Source organism: Xiphias gladius, chromosome 4, assembly GCF_016859285.1.
Source record: "Xiphias gladius isolate SHS-SW01 ecotype Sanya breed wild chromosome 4, ASM1685928v1, whole genome shotgun sequence".
NCBI lineage: Eukaryota > Metazoa > Chordata > Actinopteri > Istiophoriformes > Xiphiidae > Xiphias > Xiphias gladius.
Genome location: NC_053403.1, coordinates 9,523,668 through 9,543,803, shown reverse-complemented (window position 1 = coordinate 9,543,803; position 20,136 = coordinate 9,523,668). Strand labels below are relative to the sequence as shown.

The 20,136-nt window shown below is 40.3% G+C and overlaps 3 protein-coding genes across 3 annotated transcripts; 2 read left to right on the top strand and 1 right to left on the bottom strand.

Annotated features, from left to right (window-relative positions):
• The first annotated feature begins 4,224 nt into the window (after positions 1-4,224).
• On the top strand, positions 4,225-7,244 carry ttc32 (tetratricopeptide repeat domain 32). The gene is made up of 3 exons (XM_040125580.1): positions 4,225-4,387; positions 4,605-4,771; positions 5,994-7,244. The coding sequence occupies exons 1-3, from the start codon at positions 4,272-4,274 to the stop codon at positions 6,119-6,121; spliced, it is 411 nt and encodes a 136-aa protein (XP_039981514.1). The 5' UTR covers positions 4,225-4,271; the 3' UTR covers positions 6,122-7,244.
• LOC120789089 lies at positions 7,148-12,377 on the top strand. The gene is made up of 21 exons (XM_040125579.1): positions 7,148-7,265; positions 7,355-7,434; positions 7,518-7,613; positions 7,695-7,819; positions 8,396-8,539; positions 8,619-8,708; positions 8,812-8,976; positions 9,050-9,146; positions 9,222-9,439; positions 9,525-9,678; positions 9,753-9,961; positions 10,096-10,213; positions 10,346-10,545; positions 10,615-10,729; positions 10,827-10,996; positions 11,073-11,167; positions 11,243-11,373; positions 11,452-11,641; positions 11,840-11,981; positions 12,074-12,194; positions 12,280-12,377. The coding sequence occupies exons 1-21, from the start codon at positions 7,246-7,248 to the stop codon at positions 12,354-12,356; spliced, it is 2,757 nt and encodes a 918-aa protein (XP_039981513.1). The 5' UTR covers positions 7,148-7,245; the 3' UTR covers positions 12,357-12,377.
• A 1,009-nt stretch (positions 12,378-13,386) lies between these two features.
• Positions 13,387-20,111, bottom strand: LOC120789331. Its single transcript, XM_040125996.1, has 21 exons — positions 19,976-20,111; positions 19,835-19,893; positions 19,648-19,734; positions 19,410-19,531; positions 19,162-19,305; positions 18,906-19,004; positions 18,644-18,814; positions 18,152-18,254; positions 17,500-17,720; positions 16,817-16,973; positions 16,509-16,720; positions 16,300-16,414; positions 15,876-16,075; positions 15,604-15,718; positions 15,340-15,509; positions 15,156-15,250; positions 14,865-14,995; positions 14,174-14,363; positions 13,880-14,021; positions 13,656-13,752; positions 13,387-13,484 (listed from the first exon to the last, which is right to left on the bottom strand). Exons 1-21 carry the CDS (start codon positions 19,996-19,998, stop codon positions 13,414-13,416), a joined length of 2,724 nt encoding a protein of 907 aa, XP_039981930.1. The 5' UTR covers positions 19,999-20,111; the 3' UTR covers positions 13,387-13,413.
• Positions 20,112-20,136: the final 25 nt, after the last annotated feature.

Here is a 20,136-nt window from a genome sequence, read left to right as displayed (position 1 = left end):
ATAAATGTATAAAATAATTTATATAAAAATAAAATTACATTTAGTGCAATTAATCCAATTAAATTAAATTCACTCAATTAAATTAAATTAATTTAGTCAAAAAAATATTTAATTGACTCAATTAAATGGAGTCAATTAAATTTAATTTAGTACATTTTCATATTTTAATACTTTTATTATTTAGGGATAGTTATGACAGACGGGGAATTTGAGTTATGACCAGCTTGGATCATTCCGGTCGAATTCCCCTAATAAATTCCCTTTATTCCCATTATTATGATAAATCTGTCATTGTATCTTTATAAAACCTTGAACCACAATTAGCTGCAATAAACCTCACTGAAGCTCAAGTTTCAGCCGGTGCTATAAGTCATTTGGGAGAATTGACATATACCTGAAATATGCTTCTTTAGATACAAAAGAGGCATTTAGCAGTCTCTCTTATATAACTGTAAATTTCTGTGACATGTATGTATTTCTGTGTCAATATAGAAAGGTAAATATGATGGTACAGCTCCGACATTTCTATTAACAATGTGCTATAATTCACTCTGACTTCTCAAAATCAGCCAAACTGCTTGGATATACGGGGTCAGGGGAAAATCACTTCCTAACCCTTTTTACTAAGAAACACACCTCCAGTCAAAAAGAATATAAAGCTGGATTAAAGCCTAAAAATGTACCCGTGAAAGAACCGAGCTGTTCATTTGACTGACCTGAGTTGAGAAGCTCTCAACTCAGAGCTTTCCTACGCCACCATCTGTTTCTGTGTCATGTTATAACCATCACATCTTTTTTACACCCTCAGCAATGGAAAAAAAAAAAAAAACTCCCCAAGAACAAAACAAAAAAGGAAAGACAGGGTTCATCATGTTTCCTCTGGAATGAGTTGGCCTTCTTGCCTGACGCAGCGCTGACAACAGAGCTTCTCTGTCTGCGAGGTCTGTGTGAGGTAAAGAGTCAACAAGCCAACGTTTACCTCTTGTCTGGCTTGGATCCTCTCCCGCCTTCCTTTAACCAGACAGCTGTTTTATGTTTGTTTGTTATTTCAGGGGCTTTCATGGTTACCACACACACACACACACACACACACACACACACACACACACACACACACACACACAGGCGGTCGGAGAGGTGAGCCCACCAGTGTTTCAGTGGAAGAAGATGAATGGGACTCACACACCTTTGAGAGCTGGAAAAGACACGGAAAGTTTGGTGCAGTGTGTGTCCCTGTTGAAGAGGTTTAAGTAAGAGACGTTGAGGATAAACTCTACTCTTCAACACTGACTCAAAAAAAATGTTTTAGGTGCTTTGTTTTTGTCACAGTTGGGTTTTGTAAGAGTCATATAGGGCATATTTCAGTTTTTTTTCCTGTATCCTTATAATGAACATGCTGACAGACATAGCAAACGGTTGAGAATAGGTTAAGGAAAATAACTTAATGTGGTCGTACAAAAAAAAGAACACCACTGAATTTATTATTTCAACGTTTTATTACACTCAGCTGTTGGACGGTTTGTATAAAAGGGGATAGTTTGATATTTTGGGTACCACGCTTTTTCCCTTTCTTTCTGTAAAGTTAATAAGCATATTTCCAGAAAAGGTTCACCTATTCCTTTCATGGGTTAACGCCGGCTGTCAGAAACATGAGAAAAGACCTCGTTTCACCCTTTAAACTCGGACACTATGCAGATGCACAGCCTCAGAGAAAATAAATTAAACTGAGAAGGCTTGTGTTCCTCTGTTTTATTCCAACTGAGTGTCTCAATGTAGTGACTGTGCTGTGCTGTATGAAAACTTGACCACTGATACTAATGACAGGATACTCATGATATTCTGACACTAATATCGTGATTCAACGTGATTCAACATATCAACAAAAAGCTGTGAACGTGAAAGTGCTGTGTATACAAAAATCATCACAGGGAAATCATCAAAATAAAGACAAACTGTTGTTAAGAAGGCAAATGAAATGTACATTTTGTCATTGTATGGTAAAAAATACTAATAACTGTACTTGTGGATATTTTATACATATTTATGGATGTTGTCTTACCTGTTTGTCTCCTCTTACCTTCAAATAGCCTGATTTGTTTGAAATTTGTTTTATTTGCATGTCACTTAAGAAATACTTTTGTATGAGAAAGATACACTTGTTTCCAGATAAACAAGTGTAAAAACAGACTCAATGGGCCTTTTTAAAAAAAAACACAAGTTCATTCCTGACCTCAGCAGCTGCAGCTGGAAAACTCCAGCCACTGAAGAAGATGCAGTTGAAAGCTGCAGGAAAAAAGCTAGTAAGTGGATCTTGAGTCAAACTCGAATCTTTTTGGCAAAGCCTCTTTTTTTAATGAGGGTTGTTATTCTCTGACAGTAGAAGATTCTGATTAAATTATAGCAAAGTAGCATCTGTATTAGTGGGATCAGTTTATTCAATTCAACACCATTTTAAAAAGTTTCCTGCCTTATCAATATAACCACAAATGTGGCCCAAAATATCTCATTAAAGTACAAAAGTTAGTTGAAGGCTATAGACACTGTGGCAGTGGTGAAAGGTTAACTGCAGTGATTAAGAGCAGGGCTGTCAGTGAGGAGGACCCCTGGACCAAGGTGTGTGATGGATGTCTGCCCTGGTTCTGCCAGACCAGAGTGGACTTTGATACTTTGTGCTAATTCTCTCAGCACACAGCAACATTTAAGAGCGCTAGAAGAAACATCAGCCTCGAGGCCACTGAACATAACAATCTTTGCTTCATATGTACGTGTTATCCCTGACAAAAAAAACAAAAACAAAAAAACCCTTTAAGCCTTTCGCGAAAGCTTCAGGAGTTTTACATTTATCCAAAAAATGCTGAAGAGTTTACTCCTTTACTGCCAGAGGCAGGAAACACTCAACGTAGGTTGTTGTGGTGTAATGGTCAGTAGTTAACCTACATTTCCACGGGCTGTATGTTTTTCTCAGCAGTGTCAACAGCCAGTGGAATCCAACCTCTTCCTCTCCGTCTGATCTCTTCCAACTCGTCCGCACAGTCTGGAGATAAATGGGCCGCAAAAAAAGGGAAGGGCACGGCTCCCGAGTGACCTCTGCTTCCTCAAGCTTGTCATTTTTCACCAGGACAGTTGACTTCTTCACCTGGGTGATCGTCTGAAAATTTCTCACCCGTTTTGCTTACGGGTTGGCCTCTTTGACGCGTATTTACTGTAGCAAATGACTATACCGTCCTGCGATTGGCGTGGCAGATGTTTGGGTCTGCGATGTTTCTAGCTTTTGCTCTGAAAAACCTCTCCAAATTTACGTTATCAAGATAATATTCCAAACAGTAACTGGCCACTGAGTGGATCTCATGTTAAAATTTCATGCTTATGTTGTATATAGGGTGAATTTATTGTCATTGCTGCTTTATAATTTCTTCTAATGACTTCACTGTATGTTCAGGGCTTGTTTAAATGAGATCTGGGACAAGTCTGCCATCTGCTGTTTAAAAAAAAAAAAATATTTTAACCATCAGAAATCAGATGTTGAATGATCATGTCCTTCTGGGCCATTTAACAGGGGGATAATCTTGGCGAACAGTTTATGCACCTTTTATTCTGAAATGAACATTTATCATCTCAATTAATGGTAAAGGAAAACTTTAATAAGGTAAGATGGAACTTTTTTCATCCTGAAGGATATTTTGTGTACACATGCTGAAGTAAATACAAATATATATATATATAGTATATACTTTATCCATACATAGTAAAATAAAATAGAGACACATATGGAAATAAAAATAAAAATAGAAAAATACATGTACACATAGAAATAAAGGGAGTTTCAACAACATATTAATAAAAGTGCAGGGTAGCAGTTATTTTTATGTTATAAATTACAAGCAATAGAAACACTTTAGAGAAAGGTGCATCTATGTACTGTGAAAAAAAATGTAGATAAAAATGTGGATCAATGTCACTATTTTACATACATCAAGTGTATGTGTTTGTTGAATGTATTTAAGTAATATGAGCTGATGCCGTTGGGAATGGCATTATCCATCCTTTAAATAAATAAGATTTTAGTCACTGTCCATATCTTCTTTTACCTCATAAAGATAAATATCTGAAGGTCACGGAGCACCCGCATGCTGAGCACCGCTGGAAATCAGGGCTGGCTAAGCCCCGCCCACATCGCGACGCACTAAAACGCCATTGGACGTTCTCCCGCACGGCGTCACATCCGTTGTCCGAGACACACGACGAAACAAGCCTTCGCCGGAACCTGCCCCATGGAGGAAGACAATTCCCGAATACTCGAACATGCCAACTCTGAGTTTAAAAGGAGGAATTTCAAACAGGCAGAGGAGCTGTACACAGAGTTTATCTCTTCCTGCTTACAGTCCAGGTACTACTTGTCTTTCGTAGGGGAGTGAAAGTAGCTAACAGTCAGCCACTGTAGTCGACCGGATGTTACGAAGTATCGCGTTACCCGTCGGATGTTGTGACTTGGTTTTCGCTAACCGTTAGCTAACGTTAATTCCGTCTGTCTCTCTGTCTCCTTTTGTCATTTAACTACATTCATTGTGATAAAAATGAGCCGCGGCTGTGTCGTATTTCCACAGGGACTGTGAAGCTGCTAGGTTGGCCACTGCTTATAACAACCGTGGACAGATAAAGTACCTCCGGGTGGATTTTCATGAAGCAGTAGAGGATTACACCTCCGCAATACAGGCTGACAGTCACTTTGAAATACCTTTCTACAACAGAGGACTCATCCACTATAGACTAGGTAAGAATAGGGACCAGGTAACCTGTAGCTACAGACAGGTGACAAATTTAAGTTAAAAATGAGGGCATTAGGGGTACTGCATAGTCTGATGCGTCTGGTGACTATGAAAATAATGTGAATCATGTGCTATGAGCTTCACGGTCTACTGATCTCCACCCAATATAAGACATATTAGACAGTCTCTTGGTCCATCACCATTTTCAAAAAGACAATTGAGGGAATATCTTTTGGAAGAACGTTGTTCACCCCTCTATTAAAGTTACAGACATTTGAAGAATCTAGGCCAAAGTGTGTTGAAGCTGTTCTGGCGGTTTGTGGGGATCGTCATCACCCCACCTTACAATTTAAAACGTTTTTAATTTGTCACCCATCTGACAGTCTGGTCAGTAAATTCAGTTTGGCCCATTTAAGTCTTTATCAAATTCCCCGAGGGGATTTGGACTGTACAAAGACACAGTCTTGAAGGACAGAAACCCGGAAAACAGATGAGCAAGTTCCTGTAAAATGTGTATTTAGTAATAGGATTGCAGTGGAGATAAAGGAAGCAACTTCAGTATCTGAGAGAAGAACAATGAACTCAGATTGCAGGGGACGATCACTGCCTGAAAGGCCGGGATAACATTTCTGTAGAACTTTTCCCTCAAACATATCAGACAAATCCCTATAATCATCCCTGTGACAATGTTAATAAAAGGCTTCTTTCACTTGACACTGAGATTAGCCGTGAATAAAACAAGACACTGCTGAATGTTTTATAAAATAAAAACATGATTGTTATCAGAAATTAAAGAACTAAACTTCCTGTTGTCCCTTTTTGTGCAATACTTCTGCATCTTCATCAAAATACATTTTATTGTCACTGATTTTTTTTCTTAGCATTTTTTGCTGCCTGCACGCTCAATCAGCTGCCTTTTAATATATGTCAGTCGTGAAAATCAGTTGTAAAATCAATAACCATGTTCTTTATTTTTTTGTGAACGATGCACAGTACGATCACTAATTATCTGGGATGATGCCATTCGACAGTGTGGAGTCACTTAGGTGTCTTCTTCCCGAGGACACTAGATGGAGCTGTGCATTCACTAATCCAGATGATTGCCAGCCGTTGTGTTCACGCTGACTAGATAAGGAAACTGCTGACTCTTAACAAGTCAGTCCGGCAGTGCATTAAACATCATAAACTTATATCTATTATATTTTTATATTTTTTACTATTTTACAGGTTTTTTCGACCATGCCAAGAGTGACTTCCAGCAAGCGCTAAAGCTCAAGCCAGAGTTTGAAGATGCCAAACTGAGCCTGCAACAGACACTTCTGGATCAGCAGCAGAAGATAAACAGGGGATACTGACAATCTCTTAAAGTACAGAGTACATATTTTATATATCCTGCAGTCTGGTGGATTAAAAAAAGATAGACCAGTACTGTCAATCATTTTCAGTTTATTTTATTTTTTTTTGCCATATAACAAATCAAGATGTCGTTATTTAATCTGAAGATGGGCGGTTTTATTACGTGTCAAACAAACACTGTAAAGCAATCTGCACAAACAAATTTACAGCTTAAAATCTGACAATAGATGCGAAATGCAAAATCATTTGCTGTTTGAACACATGAAAGGAAGTAGACCTCCCACTGGATCTGGCGCGACACTAATATGGATTTTTGTTAAACAGAGCATTGATAATTCATTTTCTGCACCGACTCGACTCTTTCGGTTGGAAAAAAAAAGGTATGGCCTCATAAATGAAAATATATCATTGTATAAGATTGTGGTGGACAGTTCAGACTAATCGACCCTGCTGCACCAGGTAAAACGATGAACCTGGGTTTTACTGTCAGTAATAAACGTTAGTGCACCAGCTTGAGGACACTTGGAGTAGGTTTGTGACCATAAACAAACCATAATCAAGTGTTAGCATACAGTAAGAACGGGGAGTCTCTCAGCTGCAAAGGAAAAACATGTTTTGTGTCTTAAATTGAAGTTTAGCCGCAGCCCAAGTCTTTCCACACATTGATGTATGGTTTTAAGGAACGGTAGTTATCCATTACACTTCCTAGATTCTTTTGACAATGTCGATTTTCTTGAATAATTACAAGAAAGAAAACATTTCTTATGTCAAGCACACATGTAAATATGTTTATAATCAGTGAACAATAAATTATTTGACTACACACTACAGATTCATGTGTATTTATCTGCACATATACAGATATTCCCATCTTTTCAGGGACTTATATCAAGCTCACGCACTGTGTTTGAGGCAGGTGTAGGATCATTGATGCAAATCACCTGTGCATAGTGATTAAAGGATATATAAAACAGCTGGTGACGGCTCACTAAGGCAGTCAGGACTTCACTTCAGAGTTGGGTTGTAGTAGGGGCTTGCAGGGGTTTCAGTGCCAAGCTCTGGTAGTGGTTGGATTCCTGTTTAAAAAGAAAAAAATTTTTTTTGTTGGGATACGAACTGTAACATGAGGAGGCTTGAGAACATGTAAGTTTATTATCATATTTTTATTTATTTTTTTAGACTTCTTACAGCCTTTTTCAAGTGTTTTTAACTGATTGTAATTTTACTTCAAGTTTGTTATGGAACTTCTTGATGGCTGCAGTAATCACCTTGGGTCAAGCAAGGCCAAATATGAAGCTCCATTCACAGTCAAGTAAGATTAATTCACGTTAAATTCCTTAATGTTACCTGAGATCAGTTAATATGCTCTGCCTGACCAGCCTTTTCTATTGACAGGCAGTGGTTTAAGGCCAGATTGTGTGGGTAATCTTATGAGGTTGTCATTGGACAAGGCTCTAGCGGTGGGGAACCAGCTTGAGGTGGAAGCCATCAGTGAGTATAAACTCCAATTATGAGCAGATTGGCTCATCAATGTGAGAAGTAATCCCTGTCATGGTTCCCTCTCTTCTCCAGATGGCACCCAGCACATCATGTTAACACCTGGCCTGGCTGCTCAGTGTGGCTACAGCATGGAGTCTGACCCGTGGGGTAACACAAGAATCTACACGTCTCTTATGGGCTGCTATGTTGACAACAAAGTATGTTGAGCTGAAGTCATATTGCTGTAGTTTATTGTAATCTTCCAGTACCAAAGCACTTGGTATGGACCGTATGTCCCCAAGAGACTGACTTAAATAATTTAATGTTTCATGGCATGATTATGCAGGCACAGTGCTTCCCAAAGACTTAAAAATGAAACCTCTATCTGATTTCTTTTCACCCTGTACACGTCTTTATAAGATCCCAACTTTTTTAAATATAAATGAAGAGGACAAATGTCAGGGCTGCTACTAGTTTTTATCAGCCTATTTTTTTTCAACTCAGGGAATTGTTTGGTCTCTAAATGTCCAAAATGAAGTCTTCTGATGACTTTTGTCCTAAACTTGAAGTTATTCAATTAAGATGCTAAAACAAAATCAGAATCTCCATGCTTTGGAGAAGCTGGAACCAAAGAAATGGTTGGGGTGGTGGGGGGTGTCCTGGAAAAATGAGCTATTAAAATAGCTTTTTTTTAAAATTTGCTTAATTTAACTTCTAAAGTCAAACCTACTACTGCAAAACTCTTACATGGCATATTTGCCATTTTGCATGTCTTTTTGTGCCCTAATTTATAGGAAGATACAACATTTAATATTGGCTTGAGACTACGAATGTACAGCGAGAGTCCATCAGATGTGGCCAGTCATGATGTGACTCACACATGCAGCTACTCTCGGTGGACTTCCAGAGAGATTCTCTGCGAAAGGAACTATATGGAGGTAAGTCGCTTACATTGATACCTGTGGAATGGGTTTGTTACTGAGAATGTGTGTAAAATCTGTTATTTCCAATCATTAGGTGTCAACCCACATGGCTGTACCGGATACTGAAGCTAAGGGGCAGGCTCAGGATGTTAAAGATGACTCCAAGATCAACGCCATTGCTGGTGTATGTTGAGTAAAAATGCAGTTACAGTTCACTTTACGTGCACCATTTGGCATTCCCTTCCAGTAGGAGACAAGCATATGGATTTTTTTTTTTTCTTTCTTAGGTGTCAGGTGCAGCACATGGTATCTGGAAGATGACGTTTTTCACTCCAGAACCAGTGGCAATGGTTCTGAGGGAGGCCGAACAAGCTGGCTATGCTGCCATGACCACCTCAACCCGTCTGGTTATGCGAAGCCCGTACCATACAGCAGAGACTTACTCTGAGGATGTAAGCAACACACCCACTTCTCCAGTGTCTTATTTTCCTCCTCCACATTAATGACACTTACCACCACTTTCAGGTGGCTGGAGTCTCCATGGAGGTTTTCAGAGTGAGTGCTTACTACAAGGCACCATACGGTTTGAGTGTTGTGAACTTGGCAGCTGCTTGTCCCACAGGTGAGTCTCACGCAATCTGTGCAGCAAAGATTGACATTCAGTGTGCTTTAGTCACACTTTTTTTTTTTAAAACAGGTGGTGTCCTCTTCACTGAGGATGTAATCTCTTGGCACGTACCTCGCCGTGTGACACCCCTGATAGACGGCAGCTTTAAAATTCTAGAAATACACATGGGCATCAACGGGCAGAGGCTGGATAAATCTCAGATGGCTGCACGGGGGTACACACTATCTGTCACAGATTTTCATATTGTCGTCGAGATCCCAGTGGGCGCTCCTGATGGTTACTACAAGGTTGGGGAGTGTAGAAATTTAGTATGCAAGACTCAGGTCACTGGTCCATTTGCATGTTTTATTAAAATGTCATGAATAATTGCAGAGCCATGCCCCAGATTACCAGCACCACATTACGTACAGCGTTGAGCCCATGCTTGAGGTGTTGTGGAGGGCAGATGACGCCCAAGATACCAGATACAAGGTTTTGTTCCCTATTACCACCCCTCTGATGCCCAGACCTCCCCATGTCAAAGACAGTAAGTCCCAGTTTCTGGTTGAGACTATGGCCTTTTTGTGGAAAAGGTGTAACTCTGCCCTTTCTGTTCCTCAGATACTGTCCCAGAGGAAAGGATGTTCAGCATTCACTTGGGGACCTTTCTTCATGATGTGGTTCTCAAGAACGTCACCTTTTCTACGGGGGTTCTCACTGTTGAGGAGTGCAATGCCAGAGGCTTCACTGTCCAAGAGCAGAGTTTCCCCAATGGAACAAAGAGCTTCTCCTTGCAAGTGCCCTTTGACACTGATGTTGTCCTGAAACACGTATGTGAAATGAAAATGGCATATGCAAAATGTCCACTCATGTATGCTTGCTTGGTCACTGGATGTGTTCTGTGGAGGTGACTGAGCTTTTTCTTTTTTTTTTTTTTTTTTTTCCTTCTTCTTCCCCCCCACAGAATCCCGAACCCTTGGTTACAGTCTACTTCCTCCCTCTGGTCTTTGGCTTCTTCACTCTGCCAGAAGAAACTCCATTTGCCCACCCAGTGGATTTACAGGCATCTCTACAAGATGTTGGTGAGTCCAACATCTTGCTCATAATGGCTTTTTTCCAGAAGTGACATGATACTCCACCTGTAATGCACAGGATAGAAAGCTGATACAGCAAAATGGATGACATTTTTGGTAATAAAAAAATTCTCTTTGTAGTGCTACCCACCATCACTGGCACCTGTGACCAGAATGTTTTTTACATCAGTGTGAAATATGGGAGCCAAGGGTCAAATTTCCAGACCATAGTTGGATCTCAGCAGCTAACCCCTGAGCTGGTTGAGGTCTACAGCTTCAAAGAAAATGACACACACTTCAGCCTTGTGGTGCCATACACGGCAAAGGGCACAGTGTTTGAGGTAGGTGAAGTAAATGACTAGCAAACTGGCTTATCTATCTGCACTGGATAACTTCACTCTGTCTTTCAGCTAATTACCTCTGATTCAGTCAGAGCCAGACTTGACATGCTACTCTGGGACCCAAGCAACAGCTGGGTGCTTGGTGATCTCTATCTGGCCTGCAGTTTCCCCTTGATGACAACAAGTAAGATTTTAAAGAGACAATTATCTTTTTTTTTTTTTTTTTTTAAATTTAAGGAAAAAAAATATCTTGACAAATTGTCTATCCTCCTTTTTTTTAGAGTGCTACCAAAATGGCACAATGACTGCTCTGGCTGTGAAGGTGGAATCGGTGCCCAATCTGGTTCCAAGTTTATTGACTCTAAAGGACCAGTCCTGCAAGCCAGTTTTCAGTGACGATCGCTTTGCTTACTTCTCTTTCAGTGTTGATTCCTGTGGGACCACTAGAATGGTGAGTTACTGCCACTTTAGTTATAGAAGCTAAAATGTGCCTTTTGTTGTTTTCATGCTCCCTGATGTTTTCGCAGTTCTTTGAACACTACATGCTGTATGAAAATGAGATCAGCCTGTATAACTACAATATCAAAGGAGCAGCCTACACATCACCTGAGCCTGATTACAGGTAGGAAGAGCAATCTTATTTTCGCCCCTCTTCTCCAGAAATTAACTTCACCTATTCTGACAATGTTTTCTGTAGGCAAGCAGTTTCCTGCTACTATGTTATCAATGAGACTCAGACTGTTGCATTCAACTACAAACCAAGAAGCCATGACCCTGCAGCAGAGATTGGGTCAGGACAACTGATGGTGCAAATGAGGCTAGCCCAAGGTAAGACTAAATGGAAAGCCCTTGTCTTGTCACAAACTAAACTCTTCCTTTCTGTAATGGGACTTTCCTCCTCCCCAGATTCATCATACAAAATCTTCTACCAAGCAGAAGATTATCCAGTAGAGAAGTACCTGAGACAGCCTCTGTATTTTGAGGTGGCACTGATGCAATCAACAGACCCCCAGTTGGAGCTCATCTTGGAGAACTGTTGGGCTACTCTTCATGAAGACAGGACATCTCTCCCCAGCTGGGACATCATTGTGGACAGGTAATAGATGGCAGTCTTGCACAGAACTAAAGGTCACCTGACTGTATCCTGTTAAATTGAGCAATCTTATGATTGCTTGATGGCTCAATATTGTGCAGGATGAGGTGATGGAATTTTTTTTTTAAAGAAATTAATATCCTAAATTTGCATGGGTTTAAAAGTGCTATAATAGTTTCATTCATTGGCATCTCTTCACAGCTGTGAGAACCATGATGACAGCTATGTGACAACTTTTCATCCCATTGTGAGCGACGACAGAGTTGCTGTCCCATCCCACATCAAACGCTTCTCTATGAAGATGTTCACCTTCACTAAAGATGAAGAGGTTCTGAAAGATGAGGTAAAAGACATACATCCAAATGTCCCATGTACTGGCCACAGCACAAGGAACAGATGCTTGTAGCCCTCCTCACTAACTCCTTCTGTCCACAGATCTATGTCCACTGTGATGCAGTTATTTGTGACACAAACAGCCAAGCAGATGGTACCTGCAGAGGCCAGTGTGTGCACCCTACAGACCTGAGTAACTCTAGACATCAAGGAGTAAAAAGGGGTTAGTGTCCGAATGTATGGATAAATTCAATTTAGTCCAAATGAATCTGAACATGCCGTTGATGAATTTTGCTTTCATTTTCCAGAGCAAAGAAGTACAGACTCAAGGAACCAAAGGAAGATCTCCTCTGGGCCTATTGTTCTATTAAACAAAAACCTCTAAATAAATGTTTCTTAAAATACATTGTCCAGTTTCTCGCCTTTTTTTTTGCATAAGTCTCAGCTGTGTTAAGCAGTCACTTGCTTTCCAACCTTTTTTTTTTTTTTTTTTTTTTTTTTTTTTTTGAAGCTGTAGAGGCTAGCTCAGATTACATTTGTATAAAGACAATATACTTCTACAAAAAGCAGTTACAAATTTTTCAGAAGATCTTTCTATGCTAGTGTCTCTGTAGCACATGATTTTGCCAGAGGCTTAAACTATTTGCCTCATTTCTGCCTCCATCCCACTCAGTATAATGGGGCTAGATTAATGACTTGGTTGGGGTGAGAACCTGCATTTCCAGAAACAATAGAGGATCTTTAATCCAGATCCCACTGAACAATTACAGTGAGACTGTAAACAGTTAATAGAAACTGGCTAATCTGGGGGGGACACTCATCCCAAATTAAATTCATCCAGTATAAAATGAAGTTGGATTACCACAGATTAAAGTACCAGAGACATTTTTTTTTTTTTTCCCCATTACATAGCACCTAAGGATTAGTTTCCTCTACAAATTCTCATTAGCATGTTTTGAAAGCCGCTGCCTGGAAGAAACCTCTCCACTTTGAGTCAATTTAGTCACATGGAGTTTTTCCAAATACCTACTTACAAATAGGCATCCTATAATCAACACATGCAACCAAATCAGAGCTGATCTAGGTTTATTTCAAACAATTTAGCATTGCACTAACTCAGTTGATACTAGCATTAGAGCACATGACAGTGGAAACAACCATAAATTATGCTTGCTGCCTCATGTCTAAAGTGACTTTTAGCCAAAGCCCTGGGATCTGATTCAAACAGTATAAACCAGCTAATTTAAAAAAAAAAAAAACCTGAAATGAACCAGTTTATTGAAAACTTGAGCCTTTTACCTTAACCACAAGAATTTTACCAAGCATTCCTTTAGACACCAATATGAAAGTCAAATTGAACATCACAGCTCCAGGGTAATATTTCAAAGAAAAACAAGAATACCAAGTAAATTTCTTTAAAAAAATCATTTATTAGGATTTTGTTAATTTATAAGTATTGGTCCCAATGACACATGTATGAAACCGTGTACATCTGAAACAGCACGTTTTTGACCTGTGGGAGGAAGAAACAAATTTTAGCCATTTTCAGAAAGATGTGCACTTGCCCATTCAAATAACTGACATTAACATCTTTGCAATGAACCAAGAAGAGGGATAGGCACTTTTGTGCTATGTAGTGCTTACAAGGCATTACTGTACCATACCAGTGCGTAACATGTCCTACCTTTTATCCCATTTTCCTGGTTTGAACACTGCCCATTACAAACGCCACCCAGTGGATTTCTGGCATCACAGATCACCACATCACAGTGGACAAAGAGCTGCAAGGTATGAACACATTTGCGGTGAGAAATTACATCCATCCAACTAAAATCACTTTCCATCCGTGAACCATGGAAGAACAGAAGAGTATTCGTATAGTTTTTATTTAAAAAAAAAAAAGGGCACCTGGCGACTCAAGTTATCTTGATCTTCAGCAAAGGCAAACATCTGGACCTCAAAGCGTTTGAAGTTAGAAGGATACTGAACTCTGGCATCAACCCAAACAGGATGAAAGACCACCTGGTATGGGTCTACTGGGTTTGCACATCTGCAACAGAAAAAGCAGTTTTAAAATGTCTGCAAAATAAGCACAATGCCACTCTTAGCTTTGACTGTCATTTTCTTTTCACTTTAGCCACCAAAATGGAGGTTTCACCACGTCCATTATAAGGGAGGACACCACTGCCCGGTTTCAGTTACCCGTCAATAATGAGGTTCCATCTGGGTTTGGACGTCCTGTCGTCGTTCAGTGTCGCCCAGCAGTTCTCCAGCTCCAGCGATACTCTGGGATTTGTAGACCTCATCAACTCAACCTCAAAATACAACAGCTGTTGTAAGTACTTCGCAATAGGATAGTCCTCAACTCTGTGAAACACGCTGTAGGAGTCGTCTAAGTGAAGAGAGACAGTACGCGTTATTAGGGTTTAAAGACAGATGGAACAGGAAAGCTCTGTGTACATACCGTCCAGGTGTATAGTACAAACAATTGAGTCAATTTAACTTGAAAGTTTAAGGTCTTCTTCAGCCTACTCGTGAAACTTGGCCATAGCATGATTTAGGTTTCAAGATGCTTCAATTAAAAAAAACTTTATGTCAAGTCCAATTACTTGACCAACACTTAGTTCAAGATCAGTTTGGGAAACGGCCACTTGACTATAGAGGACATGGTCAGTTTTGCTAATTTAGGAACATCCACTTGATACTTCAAAACTTCTACAACTCTCCGTAGATGATCTATGGATGAAGCTTTTCAACTCACTACATATTTAAACAACAAATGAGTTATAGCTTCACTCGGGTTTTTTTTTTTTTTTTTTAAATGTTAGAAGGGGGGGGTCCTTAATGGTGGGAAACAAATGTGAAAAATAAACCGAGCCAGAACCTCCCTTACCCAGAGCAAGTCTCATTGCAACTTGCAGCTCGCCTTTGGCATTTTCAGCATATGGTTCACTCCTGCGAGGTCTGGCGTGGAAGGCTACAGCTTGGGTTGTGTTGATGTTGTAGTAACAAGAAATCTTTAACCTGGAGGAAAAATACCAATGTGATAGACTTGCAGTCCCAGAGTGGAAAAAAAAAAATTTAAAATCTCCATTTCACATTTAAAAAAAAATCTGGACAGTTTGATTAATCTTCCGACAACTGATTGTTTCAGCTCCATGTGTTTAACATTGAAGATACTCACTCATACGCAGGCTCTTCTGTTTTTGATTCTTGTGTCATTTGAAGTTCATCTGGCAGGGAGATTTCATTTTCATACAACATCACATGGTGAAAAAACTAAAAAGGAAGGAAAAGACTTAAACTCAGCAGGTCAGTCTTATAGTTGACAGTCTGCATCTGAAGAATATTCAACAGCATACTATAACCTTTCTGGTTGTCCCACAGGATATCCCAGTGAAGACGAAGTAAGCGTAGCGGTCATCGCTGTAGGAGGGAACACAAGTGGGGTCTCTGAGGGTGAGCTGACTGGGGTTCAGACTGGGAACCGACTCCAGTTTCACAGCCAGAGCTGTCATGGTTCCATTTGGGAAACACTCTGAGGAGGAGGAGGAGGAGGATGAGGATCACCAGTTAGTGTGCATTGTGCGTTTTTTGTAAGTAAAGACGACTTATTTTCTCTAAAAACAAACCAGTCAATGTTGAGGGGAAATTGCAAGCTAAAGAGAATTCTTTGATATTTTTGTTGGTTTCCGGACTCCTCAGGACCACATCAAGTCTGCTCCTGATGGATGACGACTCAACAGCCTAAACAGTTTTCAGAAACCAAAGCACAAGAATTATACAAACAAAAACAAAGACACGAGTTAAGACATAGGGAGCATGATAATATCTACAGTAATGTCACTAAGGTAAATCCCTGCACAATTATCACTTTCGTTAAGAAAACCGATTCTGATCCTACCTCAAACACAACGTCAGGGGCTGAAAACGGCACGGCAAAACTCAAGTGTGTGCCGTTCTCCATGAAACGGTATTGCTGAGCCAGACCTGGGGTCAACATTTGTTTTCCCACTATGGTCTGAAAGTTGAAGCCCTGGGTCCCGTATTTCACGAGGACATAGAAGTTTTGATAATCACATCCACCAGAGAGAGAGGGAGGAACTACAAAAAGGGGGGGTGGGGGATAAATAACAAAAATACAAATTTTAAAAAGAGAAACTGCATAGAAATGTAGCTTTTGCTCTGAAGTTCTTGTGTAGGGCCCAAATGGGGATTAAGGCCACTTCCATTCATTTAAATTGAAGTAAAACTATCCATGTCATTTTGGCCTTTTCTTTAAATTACAGCAGCAACAGTTTGTATTTTGAATATAGCTTACTACAGACCTATGTCTACTAATTTAGCTTCCAGATAAGCAGCATGAGAAAATGGAGCAAACTCTGGCAGGACCAGCAGGCCAAAGGTCAGGTGAAGAGAGTACACTGTAATCCCCATTTCTCTCTGTTGGGAAATAAATACAGAGAAAGATTAGCAGCAAACATTTAAAAAAAACATTTTTTTTTCCCCCAATTCCCAAGTTGAAGTTAAAGCTTACAGATTTTAGTACAACAGGGTCCATGAAGGGCACTTCAAGTGTGAAGATCTTGGAGCTGCTGTTAGGGGACACGTGCTCCAGGACGTTAAACCCTCTGACACTACAGTCTGCCAAAGACAAAACCTCAGAGGGGAAGGTAACGTTCATTAGTGCCACATCAGAGCCAAAAGGCCCAAACAGCACCTTAAATATCCGCTCCTCCGGAACAGTGTCTGAGGGGGGGAAAAAAATAAAATAAAATATTAAAGTAATGAAGGCAGCTGGCAGTATATTTAATAATCACAAAATGCCATGATTACAAAACTCACTGTCAATAACTTGTGGTGGTCGAGACAGTAAGGGTGTGGTGATGGGAAGGAGGACTTTGTATCTGGTGTCCTCGTGAGTGGTGTCTTCAGTCCAGAGCAGCTCGAGCATCGGCTCAATCGTGTAAGAGGTGAGGTACCGATCATCCTGGACATGACTCTGCAAAATAAATATAAAATAAAAAGTTTAGTTGCACAAAGAACAGTTTATTCTTCCCCTCGATGCTGATGTCAATATTTTTTAAATCTAAAAAAAATGTGAGAAAGTAGGCCATTTTCTTTTGAACTGTACTGGCAGACATGATTTATGAATGTCAATATTCCATGAAACGGCTCAACAGAGCTCCGAAATATTCTGGTGTACAGACGAGTAAAAATTGGAATGGTAGTTTAATTCTGAAGTGTTTAACATTCGTAAACCTCATCTCAAAATCCTGGGAAATATGGGCGAGAAAGACCAATAAATGTTTGTCAGGGTAAATAGATAGAAACCTGGAGAAATCATTGGTTTTCTAATTTTATTGTAATCATTGAAGATTTGAAAATCTGAAAAAACTTTTGAGATGTATGCCCAGCACTCTGGATCTGGCTCATACTAGTTTATGGTGTCTTGTGAATGCATGAAGGCTGGACATAGTTGTATGCATGACACAATGATAACTGTTCTAAGTCTCAGTGCCACCGACCTTAAAGTAGCCACCGACAGCCCCGACAGGAATTCCGACGACGATGTGCATGTCATTGATGGACAAGGAGTATCGCCTGGCAGCCATCTCAGCGGCGTCCAGTCTCTGGCCATCTATTCCCATGTGCACCTCCAACAGCTTTAACTGTCCGGAGGAAATCAGCGGGTCGATGTGCCGGGGAAGGTACCAGGTGATCGCGTTTGGAGTGAAGGCGACGCTGCCTGTACACAAGAGACACACGTCAAATAGGAAGTGAAAAACCAGATGGTGGCGGGTTTTAGGACCTACAGTCAGGGCCAGAACCAGAATTTCAGAAGCTCTTGAGGTCATGAGTTCAAGCCCCCCTCTCCTCAGAAGATTATGATCAAAACGCCAAAAGAAATGTTTTAATCACTTGTCATTTTTCATTCATTCGCATAGAAAGCGTAATTTCCAGAAATGTCAAACACTGGAATCAGCCATTAAAATACCCACCATGCGCATGTTTCATTGTTGACCCCTAAACTCCCTCCAGGTTGCTAAAACCTCCAATCCAGGAGTCCCAAATTCCCATAATTTGAAAATAAAAAAAATAAAATACTGAGCACATGACCTCAGTGTCCTGAGCGATGCTACGGGGCACCATTTACAGTTCTCCAAATGTTGTCTTTACCCTCCAGTATTGGGCAGACAGCTTCTGCATCGATTTGAGTCGCCAGCCACTTCTTTTCAAAGATCGTAGAGGTTTTGAGCACGGTCATAGGCACCCCTGCTACCTGCGGGGGTGAGGTTACAGAACAGTGTGTGTAAATGCTTTGTTTAGTCCATTCAGTGCTTTAAAATGGTAGAGTGTGTGCGTGTGTGGATAATGCTGGGGGAAAAAAAAAAAGGATAATCTAGTTATTAAGGATGTGGTTAATTCAACACAGTGGGGGATGTAGATAAGATTAAAAAAAAGCAGTTTACCAGTGTATTTAACTGACAATTGGATATGAAACAAAGTAATCCCTTTAAAAAAGGCAGTTTGATCACACTGATCTAAATCCAATAAGCTGCAAGTGTAAGAAAGTAATAAGTCATTAAAAGGGCTGCAATTAATGTAACCAGCACCTGCCTAAGGGGTGAGATGTAAAACCAGGCTTTTAGTGAACTGCATTCAACTCACATTCTGGGTGTATGTTTCAGGTGCAGTCTTTGGGCTTCGCAGGACCAGCCTTAAAGGAGTGTTTGTTATCCCATAACCACTCCTCTGGGCCTCAGTCACCTTCATGATCTTCTCCTCGGGAGTGAAGAACACGAGCGTTGAGATTCTGAATCCGGCATCAATGGGCTTTTTCTGTGAGGAAAAAAATTTAAAGAAATGCCGTTAAATCCAGACAATGAGGTTTCCAGCATATTTATATTTAAAAAAAAAAAGCTCATCTAACCTCTGCTGCTCTTCGAGGATTTCCAAACTTTGAAATAGCCCCTGGGATGGGATGTTCAGGCAGGACATAATCATCTGGAGATGCCCTTTTCACAGACACCTAGAAAGGAGGCCACTCCATAAGTGATATTCCATCTCTTCCTCTCCCCTCTGCAGTGACATCAAGTCTACCAGAATTGATGCTTTTATGGAACATAGAAGCCACTTATCATATAGACTGGAACACGATTCCTCGGAGTCGTGCTGCATTCACTTGCCTCCATATAGTTACGGTCACAGACAATTTCCCTGGAGGCCCAGGCAGTGTAGTGGCAGGTTTCCGCCACCTGGTACAGCTCGTCTTCAAGCACCCGGTTCCCATGCAGGCGAAGATTTAATGTTGTTGTGAACTTTTTATCTTCCTACAAAACACATAGAAAGGAAACTCAAAAAACAACAAAAAAAAACCCACAATAAAATAGAAGTTAGGTGCTGCTCTCCAAAATTATATCTCCAGTGTTATTACCACATTTTGCGCAAAACAGTTTTGAAGGGAGGCATAAATCATGGCGTTCCCCAGCTGGTCTATCTTCATGCTGAAGCCACACTGAGATGCCAAACTTGGTGTAAGAAGAATGGCAGAGTTATCTGAGGAGGAAAATAAAAACGGGGACTCTTAGAGAAAAAAAAAAGTGAGCGTTTTAAAAAAAATAAAAAAAATTTTAAATTAATTGGGGGGGGCTGTTTCAGAAATGTCGACTTACTTATGACAACAGCAACTTCAAGAAGATTCCCTCCAAGTGGACCAACATCCACACGCATGATGTTCCCCAGACATTTTGAGCCAATATCTGGAATTAAAGATATATAGCAAAAAGTATCATACAGTATAGTTAAAAAAAAATTGTACTGTAGCCTTTGACTGTGTTTGAAAAATTGACAAAAACGTACTTATAGAGGGCTTCTTTTGAGCCTCTATGGTTACAGCTCCTATCAGGAGAATAAACCACCTGAAAGAGAATGAATCGTTTTCAAAGAAGTCAAATCTGAAACTGTGAACAACAAGAAATGGCTAAAGACAAAACTACAAACCCCAATCCAAAAAAACAACCCATGGCACATGAGGTGGGAAACCGGTAGCCTTAGAGCCCCTGTTCTGCAGTTTTGAATGAAGTTCGTGGTGGGAATAAACTCCGCAGGCCTTGAGGGGAGGATCCTGCTGCACAAGTAAAGACACACGCAGGTGGATCCTA

Excerpts from the sequence above, each read along its gene's own strand:
- LOC120789089 (XM_040125579.1), top strand. The coding sequence starts at position 7,246 with ATGAGGAGGCTTGAGAACAT. Across the intron at positions 7,266-7,354 it reads ATGAGGAGGCTTGAGAACAT|TTTGTTATGGAACTTCTTGA; the intron begins GTAAGTTTATTA and ends TTTTACTTCAAG. Across the intron at positions 8,709-8,811 it reads AGATCAACGCCATTGCTGGT|GTGTCAGGTGCAGCACATGG; the intron begins GTATGTTGAGTA and ends TTTCTTTCTTAG.
- ttc32 (XM_040125580.1), top strand. The coding sequence starts at position 4,272 with ATGGAGGAAGACAATTCCCGAATACTCGAACATGCCAACTCTGAGTTT. Across the intron at positions 4,388-4,604 it reads TCTTCCTGCTTACAGTCCAG|GGACTGTGAAGCTGCTAGGT; the intron begins GTACTACTTGTC and ends GTATTTCCACAG. Across the intron at positions 4,772-5,993 it reads ACTCATCCACTATAGACTAG|GTTTTTTCGACCATGCCAAG; the intron begins GTAAGAATAGGG and ends ACTATTTTACAG.
- LOC120789331 (XM_040125996.1), bottom strand. The coding sequence starts at position 19,998 with ATGGGTTGTTTTTTTGGATTGGG. Across the intron at positions 15,251-15,339 it reads CCTGTGGGACAACCAGAAAG|TTTTTTCACCATGTGATGTT; the intron begins GTTATAGTATGC and ends CTTCCTTTTTAG. Across the intron at positions 14,996-15,155 it reads ACAGAAGAGCCTGCGTATGA|GTTAAAGATTTCTTGTTACT; the intron begins GTGAGTATCTTC and ends TTTTTCCTCCAG.